This window comes from Mobula hypostoma, chromosome 1, assembly GCF_963921235.1.
Source record: "Mobula hypostoma chromosome 1, sMobHyp1.1, whole genome shotgun sequence".
NCBI lineage: Eukaryota > Metazoa > Chordata > Chondrichthyes > Myliobatiformes > Myliobatidae > Mobula > Mobula hypostoma.
Window position 1 is genome coordinate 114,240,900 of NC_086097.1, and position 16,784 is coordinate 114,257,683.

General features: G+C 43.1%; 1 protein-coding gene across 7 annotated transcripts in view; it reads right to left on the reverse strand.

The window, feature by feature from the left end:
• Positions 1-16,784, reverse strand: part of LOC134350093 (uncharacterized protein C18orf63-like) — a 131,534-nt gene that overhangs the window by 84,955 nt on the left and 29,795 nt on the right. For 5 of the 7 annotated variants that reach the window (XM_063055048.1, XM_063055025.1, XM_063055064.1 and 2 more), the window contains exons 1-3: positions 8,486-8,623; positions 7,238-7,395; positions 3,552-3,624 (exon numbers count right to left, since the gene is read on the reverse strand). In XM_063055048.1, coding sequence (XP_062911118.1) covers positions 3,552-3,624; positions 7,238-7,395; positions 8,486-8,515 — 261 coding nt within the window. In that variant the 5' untranslated portion in view covers positions 8,516-8,623. Of the gene's footprint in view, positions 1-3,551; positions 3,625-7,237; positions 7,396-8,485; positions 8,625-16,784 lie in introns of those variants that run through there. The other 2 variants (XM_063055055.1, XM_063055041.1) reach the window with 2 other exon arrangements.

The following is a 16,784-nucleotide window of genomic DNA, read 5'->3' on the forward strand; positions in this document are numbered from 1 at the left end:
TGATTTCACCGCTTTCCAAATGTGCTGTTATCACATCTTTGATAACTGACTCCAGCAGTTTCCCCACCACTGACGTTAGGCTAACCGGTCTATAATTCCCCGGTTTCTCTCTCCCTCCTTTTTTAAAAAGTGGGGTTACATTAGCCACCCTCCAATTCTCAGGAACTAGTCCAGAATCTAACGAGTTTTGAAAAATTATCACTAATGCATCCACTATTTCTTGGGCTACTTCCTTAAGCACTCTGGGATGCAGACCATCTGGCCCTGGGGATTTATCTGCCTTTAATCCCTTCAATTTACCTAACACCACTTCCCTACTAACATGTATTTCGCTCAGTTCCTCCATCTCACTGGACCCTCTGTCCCTTACTATTTCTGGAAGATTATTTATGTCCTCCTTAGTGAAGACAGAACCAAAGTAATTATTCAATTGGTCTGTCATGTCCTTGCTCCCCATAATCAATTCACCGGTTTCTGCCTATAGGGGACCTACATTTGTCTTTACCAGTCTTTTCCTTTTTACATATCTATAAAAGCTTTTACAGTCAGTTTTTATGTTCCCTGCCAGTTTTCTCTCATAATCTTTTTTCCCTTTCCTAATTAAGCCCTTTGTCCTCCTCTGCTGAACTCTGAATTTCTCCCAGTCCTCAGGTGAGCCACTTTTTCTGGCTAATTTGTATGCTTCGTCTTTGGAATTGATACTATCCCTAATTTCTCTTGTCAGCCACGGGTGCACTACCTTCCTTGATTTATTCTTTTGCCAAACTGGGATGAACAATTGTTGTAGTTCATCCATGCAATCTTTAAATGCTTGCCATTGCATATCCACCGTCAATCCTTTAAGTGTCATTTGCCAGTCTATCTTAGCTAATTCATGTCTCATACATTCAAAGTTGCCCCTCTTTAAGTTCAGAACCTTTGTTTCTGAATTAACTATGTCACTCTCCATCTTAATGAAGAATTCCACCATATTATGGTCACTCTTACCCAAGGGGCCTCTCACGACAAGATTGCAAATTAACCCTTCCTCATTGCTCAAAACCCAGTCTAGAATAGCCTGCTCTCTAGTTGGTTCCTCGACATTTTGGTTCAAAAAACCATCTCGCATACATTCCAAGAAATCCTCTTCCTCAGCACCTTTACCAATTTGGTTCACCCAATCTACATGTAGATTGAAGTCACCCATTATAACTGCTGTTCCTTTATTGCACACATTTCTAATTTCCTGTTTAATACCATCCCCGACCTCACTACTACTGTTAGGTGGCCTGTACACAACTCCCACCAGCGTTTTCTGCCCTTAGTGTTATGCAGCTCTACCCATATCGATTCCACATCTTCCCGGTTTATGTCCTTCCTTTCTATTGTGTTAATCTCTTCTTTAACCAGCAACGCCACCCCACCTCCTTTTCTTTCATGTCTATTCTTCCTGAATATTGAATATCCCTGAACGTTGAGCTCCCATTCCTGGTCACCCTGGAGCCATGTCTCTGTGATCCCAACTATATCATAATCATTAATAACAATCTGCACTTTCAATTCATCCACCTTGTTACGAATGCTCCTGGCATTGACACACAAAGCCTTCAGGCGCTCTTTTACAACTCTCTTAGCCCTTATACAATTATGTTGAAAAGTGGCCCTTTTTGATGCTTGCCCTGGATTTTCGGCCTGCCACTTTTACTTTTCTCCTTACTACTTTTTGCTTCTCCCCTCACTTTACACCTCTCTGTCTCTCTGCACTGGTTCCCATCCCCCTGTTGTGAACTAACCTCCTCTCGCCTAGCCTCTTTAATTTGATTCCCACCCCCCCCAACCATTCTGGTTTAAAGTCACCTCAGTAGCCCTCGCTAATCTCCCTGCCAGGATATTGGTCCCCCTAGGATTCATGTGTAACCCGTCCTTTTTGTACAGGTCACGCCTGCGCCAAAAGAGGTCCCAATGATCCAAAAACTTGAATCCCTGCCTCCTGCTCCAATCACTCAGCCATGCATTTATCCTCCACCTCATCGCATTCCTACTCTCACTGTCGCTTGTTTTAATTAATCAGTTCAGCATTTTTTTTTAAATGTCGCCATTTCATGTGGCAAATAGAACTCAAATTATTGGAGATATTCATTCTCCACAGGCCCACTCCCTCAGTCAGTTTAGTCACATGTGAGAAGAACGATGTGCAGGATTATCCATGTGTCAGTCTGCTTTTAAAACGTGTTCCAATTTTGACTGTGCTATGTTCATTGATATTGCTTTCTTACAGGTAGATCATATGACAAAAGCACCTCCAAACATGAATCCTCAGTCTTTCTTAACCAAAAGGTGAAATTAGGGAATAACTTGCAAATTTTTGGCATTGTTTTCTTAAGTAAATAAAGTGGTCTTGATCACAGGACAATAAAACAGAGGTAAGAGCCGTCCAACAATTCAGCAATTAAGAGGCAGGTAAAACAAAGTCATGTCATCTGCACATGCTTTAAGAAATGGAAGTTGAGAAATGTATTTACTTATTTACTCCTTTTATTGACATAATTTTCATAAGGTGAATTTCATTCCATATCTCAAAATTTGGATAGTGGTTTGTGAATTTTGCAAGGGCACGGAGGTGATCTATATAGGGAATTATTTTCCCTATATTATATAGGCAATTATTGGAAGATATAAAGCAATGCAACACTAACATTAAAATCCAAGACATCATATCAACCCAAGGTACCATCATGGCAGCCGTCTTGGCATGTCCATTGAGATCATTAAGTTTTTGTTGTTCTATCCTCAAGCCAGTTAACAATATTGGTTGTGTTACATAAGTTGTCATCTTCTTCTTGGTATCCTGACCTACAGAGCCAAATGTACAATGGCCTGCCAGGAGAGAAAACTCATTTTCCATCAATAATGTTCCAGTAACAATTTTTCAGCCACACTGGAGAAGCAAAGAACAAGGCTTATTCATTTGGCTGTTAGTTGACATGGAAAAGGATAACAATCATTTTTATTTAGCATTTCCTAAACATGCAAAAGTGCTCCTTTATATGATTGCAATCTTGTAAGTCTTGCAATTTCACTACTGATAGCTAAACTAGCAGGTTCTTATCTATGCAAGCACAAGGAAATCTGCAGATGCTGGAATTTCAAGCAACACACAAAAAAGTTGCTGGTGAACGCAGCAGGCCAGGCAGCATCTCTGTTCACCGCAACTTTTTTGAGGTTCTTATCTATTTCTTGCCTAGAAATGCAAAACTATACTGAACTCATGGCTTCTCATACTTCCAACTACAAATCTAAATAGAACCCCACTATTTTTCAAGAATGGGAGTACCAGGAACAAATTAATCTTTTCACTGAGAACTTAAATTTATATCGTAAGATGTCCTAAGCTATTCCACAGTATTATAATAACTAATACATTTGGTTTAAATAACTTGATTTAGGTATACACTTAATCATCCAATACTTATCAAAGCGATATTTAATTAGTTTTTGCAGTTTTACAAATCTAGAGTACTATGCATACCATCTCTTCAAAATCCATCAAAAACACTGAAATTCATACTCACAGGCATTATTACAATAATTTCTTTATGTTCTCCTGGAGCAACAAGAATGTCTGGATAAAGAAATAGCAATTCCCTGCAAAAAAGCAGCCTTAGTTCATTAGGTTGGCAATAAAGGACAAACTGACAATGTGGTTGAAAAGGACAGAGCATTAATATTTTCTTATTGTCACTGTCCAAAATTTAGAATTTTACAAGTAGTGTTTGTATAGGTTATATTTTAATTCCGAGTTGGTTACAGTCTATCCCTAGGAAATGACTGGTTTCTACCTTTATGTCCATAAATTTTGTTCAGAAATCAGACAAGACAAAAATCACTTGATTCGATATCCATACCTCCACGGTACTATAATTAATGGCATCAAAAGCATGTTAAGACTGATAAGGGAAAAAAAAGCTGTTAAAAGAGGAAAGAGGAGACTGGTTCTATCATTCATAGGAATTATTTTTTGTATATATGACAGACTTGAATTTAATATTATAGGAGCTCATTCATCTGTATTAAGTGTTCATAACTCTGGTATGGACTGTAGATTGGAAAAGGATACTGTCATAGTGCCAAATAGCACAACATGTCTTCAAACAAAGTATTTGACTGAAAAACTCTGGAAATTTTAGATTCTTCTTTGGCTTTTGATTTATTATACACATACCTTACATGATTAATTCCATGGTTGAATCATTTAACAGTGACACAAGTGTATTTAATATCCAGCAAATAATACTTTAAAAAATGAATCTCTGATTGAGAACTATAAAATTTCAATTCCCCAAACTGTGAGGCAAGTGCTGTAATGTAGTCTTAGAGTTAACTCTCTTTCCACAGAAGCTACCTGAACCTTTGAGTATTCCTGCATCTGCAGTTTTTGATTTTCAACACAAAATGAATAATAATCTATTAATTTTAACATTTGTGACACTGTCAAAAAGATAATGTACCATGTACTGAAAGTTACATTTTGATATTTGACTTGATGTTTTACACAAACAAACCAGAGAAAGCTGTTGACTGATATTAATGTCCCTTTGTTTGTGGCAGAGGAAGATAGCAGAAGCAAACAAACATAAAATTGCACTCCTTAATTAGTACGTATTAATATACTTGTTGTACATGTTTACAGACAGCACAGGCATAAGTAGATTTCATGTTCAATACATTCCTTTTAAAGACCAAAATGCACATTTTTCGTTTTGCTGTAAACCATGAGAATATTGAGAAGGCCAAAGCATTGAATAGTTTTAGCCCCAGGAAGTAGGTGAAAATTCTAAATTCAACTATAAATTTCCAAAGTTCTCATGATTCAGGCTTGATTTCTTTATATTGGAAAACAGTGCCTATTATTATGTAGGAAATGTAAAACCAAGAAGGTATTGCCCAGTCAGAATGCTCAAAGAACTCGTATTGAGGTACAATGAAATTCAAATCACAACTCTTCTCCAGGTTCCATACAAGTATCATTAATTTTCACTCCCTGAATAGAAATCAAATCAAAGTTCAAAGTAAATTTATTCTTAGACTACATACAGTATATGTCACTATATACTACCTTGAGGTTCATTTTCTATCAGGCACTCACAATAGAACAAAGAAATGCAATAAAGATCAATAAAAAAAATTGCACACAAACACAGATGGGCAAACAACCAATGTGCAAAAGATAAGCTGTGCAAACAAACAAATAAATAAATAAACGAATACTAAGATTGAGCTGTAGAGTCCTATAAAGTTAGTCCATAGGTTGTAGAGCAATTTCAGAGTTGAGGTGAGTGAAGTTAATTAAAAAATCTTACAGAGGCAAGTGGTTAAACACTGCTGGGGCATTTGAGGGGAGAACTTTGAATCTCGGTATACTCTGTGTTTTCTAGACATCTGTCACTTTGGCCTTTTAGGACCGGATCCAGGATGACCTAGTTCAACACCTTTCTTGTTAAAGAATAAAGGTGTATTTTTAATGTGTGTACTTGTGCCCCCAAAACAATTTCAGAAGGGCATTCTCTAAACAACTTGTTTTCTCTTGAGATGGTCTTGGATATTCAACCTCCTATGCAAGTTGTTGAGAAATGCCCTTCTGAAATGGTTCAGGGGCACAAGTACACATATTAAAAATACACCCTTATTCTTTAACAAGAAAGATGTTGAACTTGGTCATCCTGGATCCGGTCCTAAAAGGGCAAAGTGACAGATGTCCAGAAAACACAGAGTATACCGAGACTCAAAGTCCTCCCCTCAAATGCCCCAGCAGTGATTTTTTAATTAAGAACTTCCCAATGTCTCAGACGGAATTATTTAAAATCCCTTTGAATTGATTACAGTTCTTTAAATAAGTTTTACAAATAAAATTGTTTAAAACATAGAAAAACACTAATAATACTTCAAGGCTTTTAAATTACAAGAAAAACTTCAGCATAAGGATCTCCAGCATCTTCAAGATTTTCTTGTGGTTGTGATTCAAACAGTGTACGCCATTTTACCAATCTGGTGGCGACCTCATTCAAATTTGCACTTTCCTTGTCTGCAGTACATCATTGTTCCAACACCAGACACAATGGTAAGCCCAGCCATAGAAGGGAATCACTGCACATATACACAAGGTCCAAAACATGCTAAGACACTAAGAGCACTTACTGAGCAGGTAATCTGCCATCAGTCAGCATTAATTAAACCTCTGACTGAGCTGCAGAAGTCAGTGGCAGCAGCTAGAGATGAAGCTCATGGCTCCACATTCTCTAAGGCCTTGCACGAAAAGGGATTTATGGAAGAATGGCAAAGAAAAGCATATCCTTGCCCGTAAAGACTTTGCAAAGCATCACTAAGATACTGTAAGGACGTGGAAGAAGGTCTTGCGGTTGGATGAGACTAAAGTGGAACTTTGTGGCACCAGCACCAAGCAATACTTGCGGCATAAATCTGATACTACTTCTCAACCAGATTTCACCATCCCTACTGTAAAGTATGGTGGAGGTAGCATCATGCTATGGGGAAGCTTTTCAGCAACAGGAACTGAAAGTCTTTTCTGGATTTATGTGAAGACGAATGCTATTAAATGCAGTGAGATCCAAGATAAAAACCTGCTAGCCTCTGCCAGAAGGATTAAACTGGGGAGAAAGTTCAGAAGTTGACCTTTCAGGGCAAAGACCCAAAGCACGCTGCCAGACCAACCATGGAGTGGTTGCAAATGAAGAAAATTGATGTCCTTGAGTGGACCACTCAGAGACCTGATCGAACATCTCCGGCAAGACCTCAAGATATCTGTTCACCATCATTCCCCAACTAACGTAGCACAGATTGAGCAATTTTGCAAGAGGAATGGACAAATCTTGCACCATCACATTGTGCAAAGCTAATACGATTTATCCAAAAAGATTACTGGCTGTAATAGCTGCAGAGGTGGTTCAACTAACTACATAGTGAACAAAGGGGAATCAATACAGTACTTTTGAACAGCTGACATTTCAGCTTTTGAATTTTTAGTTGTTCAGACTTTAGCATTTTCCCTATTTTCTGGGCTCTGTAAAAAAAAAGAGCTCATGATTTACAAATAAAAATTGTCAGTTTAAATTGCTTAAAATCCCTGGTTGCAATACTCATTTACGTGAACAAAGGGCTGAATACTTTTACAAGGCACTGTACATAACATGTCATTAAACAAGTTTTGACTTTAAAACAATCATACTTCCATTTGAATTACCTGCACGTTATAGTCTGCAAACTTTTTGCGTCAGCATCATCACAATTCAAAATCATAGTTATGCTACATAATTTTCGAAGATCAGGTAGACCAACGAAGAACAGGGACTGAAATCTATAATTCTCGTTCATCTTGTAAGGCACTAAACTCTGATATCTCTGTGAAATGGAAATTTTAAATGATGTAAAACATCTTAAACTTGCTGTACACATTTATACATTTCTTTACTGAACCATCCCTAGGATGTTTCAGAGGCATGAAAATTAACACACTGCGATGAACATGGTTTAAGTGGTTAGCACTATGTTTTACGGTACAGGTGACCTGGGTTCAATTCCCACCATTGCCTAGAAGGAGTTTCTACGTTCTCCCTGTGACCATCCTCCCACAGTCCAGAGGTTAATTGGTCATTGTAAATTGTCCTGGGATTAGGCTCAGATGAAATTGGAAGATTGCTGGGTGACATGCTCGAAGGGCTTATTCTGCGCTGTATCTCTATAAATAAAAATAAATAATAGGATAAGGCCTTCAACGATCAACATACTAGAGAAACTCAGCGGGCCAGGCAACTTCTGTGAAGGGAAATGCAAAGTCACGCTGAGATTCTTCATCTAAAAAGCTACTTCACTGAATAAAATGGTCCTTAAAAGGGATGAATTGTAAAGCCTGAGGTCAAAAGCTGAACGGGCATCATTGAGTTGAGGCATGGGTAACACAGTAAAGAAGCAAGGCCCGAGAGGAAACCAGACAAATACACGAGTCATAAGGCATAAGGAGTGTATTAGGCAGGAAACAAAAAGGCTATTTTAAGTGAGTGGGCAGTATTGGGTAAAAGCTTAAACCTATGGACGGAGGAAGATAGTTCATTAAAAGCAGCAAAGTATAGTCAGGTATACAAAAGGATTAAAGAATTGCAGAAGATCCTGATGTAGGGGTTCCTCCCCCACCCCCCACAGATGCTGTTTGTCCGTTGAGTTTAACCAACAGATCGTTTGCTGCTCCAGATTCCAGCATCTGCAGTCTCTTCTATATCTCAGAAAGGCTTTTTTTAAGTTGAGAAAGGACTGATACAAGATGAAAGCATCCAGTCACGGGTGTACTGCAGGGTCTCTGGCAGTCGAACTGCGTGCTCCCACAGACAGACGGAATAGTCCCCTTACATCAAGGCTAAACCTCGCCTATAAAACACCCTCGGACAACCTCTTCTCCCTAACCCACTAACCAAAGCCAAGTGAGAATGGAACCCACCCCTGCGTTGAAACACAAGTTCAAGTACATCAAGAATGAACTGAAATGGGAAGCAACATTAATACTATGCTCCCCTCGGACTCGAACAGAGTCTCCTCACATCTCCCTGTCTCTCACGCACGCCTTGCTCACACAGCGCCGCCGCCAAATGTGTGCGCGCGCTTCGCTACACGTCATCGAAGCACCTCCCACTTGCGAACTGGACGGCGTCTCGCGGCCGTTCCCTTTCGACCGCGCCTGCGCTGCGGTAGGTGTTTCGCAAGACTGAGACCTCGCTATTCGGGTTTTAGTCTCAGTAAGACAGAGATGGTCCCTATTTTGGCTTATTTTGTTACACTCGTGAACCCGAGACTCTTGCATTCACTAGTGGGGTATTACAGTCGCTCAAATCGACGGCATTGGTCGACCACCTATTATCGCAGCAGAACGCAAACGCAAACGCAAAGGATTTTGCGGATGATGGAAATCCAGAGTATCAGGCAAAAATGCTGGAAGAACTCATCATGGTCCACTCTCCTCCCCTAACCAATTCCTTCTTCTCCAGCCTTTAACTTTTTTCACATTCCACCTCCCAGCTTCTTATTTCATCACCCAGCAGGCTTCACCTATTTCCTTACCCTCCCCCATCCCCATACACATGCCCACCTTATTCTGTCTACTTCCCCCTTCCTTTCCGGTTTATTCATTTCCATAGGTGCTGCTTGAACTGCTGAGTTCCTCCAGGCCACCTGTGGGCTGCTCGCTGTAAGCAGGGGCGATGGAGCAGAGAAAAGTGGAGGTGCCAGCAGCACACACAAGATACTGGAGGGACTCAGCAGGTCAGGCAGCATTTATGGAAAAATATTCAGTCGACGTTTCGGGCTCGGGCAGAACTGGTTCTCACACTCAATAACTTCTCTTTTGGCTCTTCCCACTTTCTTCAGACTAAGGGTGTAGCTATGGGAACTCAACATGGGCCCTAGCTATGCCTGCCTCTTTGTTGGTTCTGTGGAACAGTCTGTGCTCCAAACCTATTCTGGTACTCCTCCCCAACTTTTCCTTCGGTACATTGACGACTACATTGGTGCTGCTTCCTGCACCTATGCTGAGCTCATCAATTTCATCGACTTTACTTCTAACTTCCACCCAGCCCTCAAATTTGCTTGGTCTATCTTGGACACTTCTCTCCCCTTTCTCGATTTCTCGGTCTCCATCTCTGGAGACAGACTGTCCACTGACATCTTCTACAAGCCCACTGACTCTCATAACTATCTCGACTATACCTCTTCCCACCCTGCCACATGCAAAAATGCCATTCCCTATTCCCAGTTCCTCCATCTCGGCGCATCTGCTCCGAGGATGAGGTTTTCCATTCCTGGACATCTCTCATGTCCTCTTTCTTTAAGGATTGTGGTTTCCCTTCTGCTGTCATCAATGATGCCCTCACCCGCATCTCCTCCATTTCCCACACTTCGGCCCCACCCCATCCTCCCGCCACCACAACAGGGACAGAGTTCCCCTTGTCCTCACCTACCACCCCACCAGCCTCCGGATCGAGCACATTATCTTCCACAACTTCCGCCACCTTCAACAGGACCCTACCACTAAGCATATCTTTCCTTCTCCACCCCTCACTGCTTTCTGCAGGGATTGGTCCCTCCGCGACTCCCTGATCCACACGTCCCTCCCCATGAACCTCCCACCTGGCACTTATCCCTGTAAGCGCAAGTGCTACACCTGTCCCTACACCTCCCCTCTTGCCACCATTCAGGGCCCCGAACAGACTTTCCAAGTGAGGCAACACTTCACTTGTGAATCTGTTGGGGTCATCTATTGCATCCGGTGTGGCCTCCTTCACATCGGTGAAACCCGAGGCAGATTGGGGGACCGTTTCGTCGAGCACCTCTGCTCCGTCCACCAAAACAGACAGGATCTCCCAGTAGCCACCCACTTCAACTCTGCTTCCCACTCCCATTCAGATATGTCCATACATGGCCTCCTCTACTGCCATGATGAGGCAAAACTCAGGTTGGAGGAGCAACACCTCATATACCGTCTACGTAGTCTCCAGCCCCTTGGTATGAACATAGAAATCTCCAACTTCCGGTAATTCCCTCCCCCTCCCTTCCTCTATCCCTATGTCACTCTGCCCCCTCCCCCAGCTGCCTATCGCCTCCCTCATGGTTCTGCCTCCTTCTACTACTCATTGTGTTTTCCCCTATTCCTTCTTCACCTTGGAGAAGCATTGCCAGGGAAGGAGCATTATCTCGCCAAAGTTGCTGATTACTCACCAGAAATGGAAGTACAGACAACAGTTCCATCACAGTCATGGCCTATTACCTGTCTTGAGATCAGGTGCAATCAGTTCCATCAGCATAGTACAGCACAGAACCAGGCTCTTGGACCCATCTAGTTCATGTTGACTTGATCTGCCTAGTCCTATCAACCTACACCTTGGCCGTAGCTCTCAAAACCCCTCTCATTCAGGTCCCTATCTAAACCTTCACCTTTCACCGTAAATGTATGACCACAGGTTCTAGTCTCACCCATCCTGAAGAGAAACGGCTGCATGCATTCATCCTGTAATTGTGTATCTTCCTATAAGAACATGCCTCATTCTCCTGCATTCCAAGGAATAAAGTCCTAGCCTATTTGACCTTTCCCTATAACTCAAGTCCTGGGAACACCCTTGAAAATTATCTCTGCACTCTTTCAAGCTTATTGGTGCCCATTCTGCAGGAAGATTCGAAGAAGGAGTCTGAGAGTCTGAGTGGGAGTGCCGAAAAAGAGATTTTTGAAATTTTCGTTATTTTTTTTTCTCCAATGGCTTTCTGAGAGGCGGGACTGCGCAGGCGTGTGACGTAGGGCAGTGCAGCGCGGCAGATTTAAAAGGAACAGAGCCTCATAGAGCGGGCAGCGTAGTTTGCGGGCGGCGGAGTGAGCCGGGAGCAGAGTGAAGACTTAAGGGCTTCGGCTCACCGGGCTTAGGCGGAAGCGGGCGAGGCGAGGAAGGTTTGACATTCATTTTCTGTTGCTATTTGAGGAGAGGGGCATTATGACTGTGAGGGCAGTTTGCTGTTCTCGGTGTCGGATGTGGGAGGCCCTGGAGTCTCCAAGCCTCCCGGACGTCTACATCTGCGCCAAGTGCATCGAGATGCAGCTCCTAAGGGACCGCGTTACGGAACTGGAGCTGCAGCTCGATGACCTTCGTCTGGTCAGGGAGAGTGAGGAGGTGATAGAGAGGAGTGGAAGGCAGGTGGTCACGCCGGGGCCACGGGAGGCAGACAAGTGGGTCACGGTTAGGAGGGGGAAGGGGAAAAGGAAGGTGATGGGGAGTACCCCGGCGGCTGTGCCCCTTAACAACAGGTACTCCTGTTTGAGTACTGTTGGGGGGGACAGCTTACCCGGGGGAAGCGACAGTGGCCCTGCCTCCGGCACAGAGTCTGGCCCTGTAGCTCAGAAGGGTAGGGCAAGGAAGAGGAGGGCAGTTGTGATAGGGGACTCGATAGTAAGGGGGTCAGATAGGCGATTCGGTGGACGCAGTCCAGAGACTCGGATGGTAGTTTGCCTCCCTGGTGCCAGGGTCCGGGATATTTCTGATCGTGTCCAAGATATCCTGAAGTGGGAGGGTGAAGAGCCAGAGGTCCTGGTACATATAGGTACCAATGACATAGGTAGGAAAAGGGATGAGGTCCTGAAAGAAGAATATAGGGAGCTAGGAAGGGAGTTGAGAAAAAGGACCGCAAAGGTAGTAATCTCGGGATTACTGCCTGTGCCACGCGACAGTGAGAGTAGGAATGCGATGAGGTGGAGGATAAATGCGTGGCTGAGGGATTGGAGCAGGGGGCAGGGATTCAAGTTTTTGGATCATTGGGACCTCTTTTGGCGCAGGTGTGACCTGTACAAAAAGGACGGGTTACACTTAAATCCTCGGGGGACCAATATCCTGGCAGGGAGATTAGCGGGGGCTACTGAGGTGACTTTAAACTAGAATGGTTGGGGGGTGGGAATCAAATTAAAGCGGCTAGGTGTGAGGAGGTTAGTTCACAACAGAGGGATGGGAACCAGTGCAGAGAGACAGAGGGGTGTAAAGTGAGCGTAGAAGCAAAAAGTACAAAGGGGAAAAGTAAAAGTGGCAGGCCGACAAATCCAGGGCAAGCATTAAAAAGGGCTAAGAGAGTTGTAAAAGAGTGCCTGAAGGCTTTATGTGTCAATGCAAGGAGCATTCGTAATAAGGTGGATGAATTGAAAGTGCAGATTGTTATTAATGATTATGATATAGTTGGGATCACAGAGACATGGCTCCAGGGTGACCAGGGATGGGAGCTCAACGTTCAGGGATATTCAATATTCAGGAGGGATAGACACGAAGGAAGGGGAGGTGGGGTGGCGTTGCTGGTTAAAAAAGAGATTAACGCAATAGAAAGGAAGGACATAAGCCGGGAAGATGTGGAATCGATATGGGTAGAGCTGCGTAACACTAAGGGGCAGAAGACGCTGGTGGGAGTTGTGTACAGGCCACCTAACAGTAGTAGTGAGGTCGGAGATGGTATTAAACAGGAAATTAGAAATGTGTGCAATAAAGGAACAGCAGTTATAATGGGTGACTTCAATCTACATGTAGACTGGGTGAACCAAATTGGTAAAGGTGCTGAGGAAGAGGATTTCTTGGAATGTATGCGGGATGGTTTTTTGAACCAACATGTCGAGGAACCGACTAGAGAGCAGGCTATTCTGGACTGGGTTTTGAGCAATGAGGAAGGGTTAATTAGCGATCTTGTCGTGAGAGGCCCCTTGGGTAAGAGTGACCATAATATGGTGGAATTCTTCATTAACATGGAGAGTGACGTAGTTAATTCAGAAACAAAGGTTCTGAACTTAAAGAGGGGTAACTTTGAAGGTATGAGACATGAATTAGCTAAGATAGACTGGCAAATGACACTTCAAGGATTGACGGTGGATATGCAATGGCAGGCATTTAAAGGTTGCATGGATGAACTACAACAATTGTTCATCCCAGTTTGGCAAAAGAATAAATCAAGGAAGGTAGTGCACCCGTGGCTGACAAGAGAAATTAGGGATAGTATCAATTCCAAAGAAGTAGCATACAAATTAGCCAGAGAAAGTGGCTCACCTGAGGACTGGGAGAAATTCAGAGTTCAGCAGAGGAGGACAAAGGGCTTAATTAGGAAGGGGAAAAAAGATTATGAGAGAAAACTGGCAGAGAACATAAAAACGGACTGTAAAAGCTTTTATAGATATGTAAAAAGGAAAAGACTGATAAAGACAAATGTAGGTCCCCTGCAAACAGAAACAGGTGAATTGATTATGGGGAGCAAGGACATGGCAGACCAATTGAATAATTACTTTGGTTCTGTCTTCACTAAGGAGGACATAAATAATCTTCCAGAAATAGTAAGGGACAGAGGGTCCAGTGAGATGGAGGAACTGAGCGAAATACATGTTAGTAGGGAAGTGGTGTTAGGTAAATTGAAGGGATTGAAGGCAGATAAATCCCCAGGGCCAGATGGTCTGCATCCCAGAGTGCTTAAGGAAGTGGCCCAAGAAATAGTGGATGCATTAGTGATAATTTTTCAAAACTCGTTAGATTCTGGACTAGTTCCTGAGGATTGGAGGGTGGCTAATGTAACCCCACTTTTTAAAAAAGGAGGGAGAGAGAAACCGGGGAATTATAGGCCGGTTAGCCTAACGTCGGTGGTGGGGAAACTGCTGGAGTCAGTTATCAAGGATGTGATAACAGCACATTTGGAAAGCGGTGAAATGATCGGACAAAGTCAGCATGGATTTGTGAAAGGAAAATCATGTCTGACGAATCTCATAGAATTTTTTGAGGATGTAACTAGTAGAGTGGATAGGGGAGAACCAGTGGATGTGGTATATTTGGATTTTCAAAAGGCTTTTGACAAGGTCCCACATAGGAGATTAGTGTGCAAACTTAAAGCACACGGTATTGGGGGTAAGGTATTGGTATGGGTGGAGAATTGGTTAGCAGACAGGAAGCAAAGAGTGGGAATAAACGGGACCTTTTCAGAATGGCAGGCGGTGACTAGTGGGGTACCGCAAGGCTCAGTGCTGGGACCCCAGTTGTTTACAATATATATTAATGACTTGGATGAGGGAATTAAATGCAGCATCTCCAAGTTTGCGGATGACACGAAGCTGGGTGGCAGTGTTAGCAGTGAGGAGGATGCTAAGAGGATGCAGGGTGACTTGGATAGGTTGGGTGAGTGGGCAAACTCATGGCAGATGCAATTTAATGTGGATAAATGTGAAGTTATCCACTTTGGTGGCAAAAATAGGAAAACAGATTATTATCTGAATGGTGGCCGATTAGGAAAAGGGGAGGTGCAACGAGACCTGGGTGTCATTATACACCAGTCATTGAAAGTGGGCATGCAGGTACAGCAGGCGGTGAAAAAGGCGAACGGTATGCTGGCATTTATAGCGAGAGGATTCGAGTACAGGAGCAGGGAGGTACTACTGCAGTTGTACAAGGCCTTGGTGAGACCACACCTGGAGTATTGTGTGCAGTTTTGGTCCCCTAATCTGAGGAAAGACATCTTTGCCATAGAGGGAGTACAAAGAAGGTTCACCAGATTGATTCCTGGGATGGCAGGTCTTTCATATGAAGAAAGACTGGATGAACTGGGCTTGTACTCGTTGGAATTTAGAAGATTGAGGGGGGATCTGATTGAAACGTATAAGATCCTAAAGGGATTGGACAGGCTAGATGCAGGAAGATTGTTCCCGATGTTGGGGAGGTCTAGAACGAGGGGTCACAGTTTGAGGATAGAGGGGAAGCCTTTTAGGACCGAGGTTAGGAAAAACTTCTTCACACAGAGAGTGGTGAATCTGTGGAATTCTCTGCCACAGCAAACTGTTGAGGCCAGTTCATTAGCTATGTTTAAAAGGAAGTTAGATATGGCCCTTGTGGCTACAGGGGTCAGGGGGTATGGAGGGAAGGCTGGGTTCTGAGTTGGATGATCAGCCATGATCATAATAAATGGCGGTGCAGGCTCGAAGGGCCGAATGGCCTACTCCTGCACCTATTTTCTATGTTTCTATGTAAGATGACCAATATAACTCAAAAACTCTCAACCCAAGGGGCTAACAGCAATCAAAGGGAAACGGGTACTGGGGCTGGGACTTTGGGAAGAGAGCTGTAAGTTAGGGCAGAGGGTCATAGATTCTGATAGTGATACTCCACTGATTCATGGGCACGTGATGGATGGTCAGGGGAATGAACTGAATGTGTTCGAGGGATCAGGTGAGCAATTACATTTGGAGGCTGGGGGAGGCCTGTTTCAAGATTGTTTATTGTCATTCTCTGGTACCTGAATGTAAGGGAGAGCAAAATAATTGTTGCCCTGGATCCAAAGCAGTATTAAAAAAACAATAAAAATGAAAGAAATACTATAAAACACAATGCACAATTAACTGCCATATACAGAGACTAACTGAATGTAGATAAATTGACCCCAGGTGATGTGTAGTGGGGGTTCATGGGTTGATCAGCCTGACTGGGGGGATGATAGAAGTTTATAAGATTATGAGAGACATAGATAGGGTGGACAACTGGTATATTTTTCCCAGTCATGATACTAGAAGATGTGCAAGGTGGCAAGTTCAAAGGATGCGTGTATGGCAAGTATTTTTTTAATGCAGAGAGTTGTGAATGCCCGGAAGGTGCTGCCGGGGTGGTGCAAGAGGCAGGTACAACAGAGGTGCTGAAGGGACTCTTACATAAGCCAATGGATGGGCAGAGAATGGAGGGACATGGGCATTTTGTAGGCAGAACGGTTTAGTTCAGTTGTGGATTTAGTCAGTAATTTAAATGGTTCAGCACAATGTTGTGTGCTGAAGTGCCTTTCGCTGTGCTGTACTGTTTAATGTTCTATGTTATAAGTTAAAGAGCATCTGCCTGAGTTGTGTTTCCAGTGCTCACAGAAGCCTCCTTTAATTGTGCAAAGAAACGCAAAAATGAGGCTGATTGGATTATCCCACGATGATCTGGCAGTTACTTAATGGGCTGAATGTCATCCTGCAGTACTGTAATAATTCTCATTCTATATCCCCTTCTGGCTTTTTGGTAGAAGATTATTGCAGTAACTGAAGATAATGGGTTCTAAAGCATTGCCCTGACAACCTCCTACAGCAATGTCCTTGTGCTAAGATAGCTGACCTTCAATGACCACAACTGTCTTTCTTTGAGCAGTGGATAATTTTTGACCTTGGTGCTCACTGCCCAGTTTTATCAGAGATCCTTGATGCTTCACTTGCTCAAAACCAATGATATCCA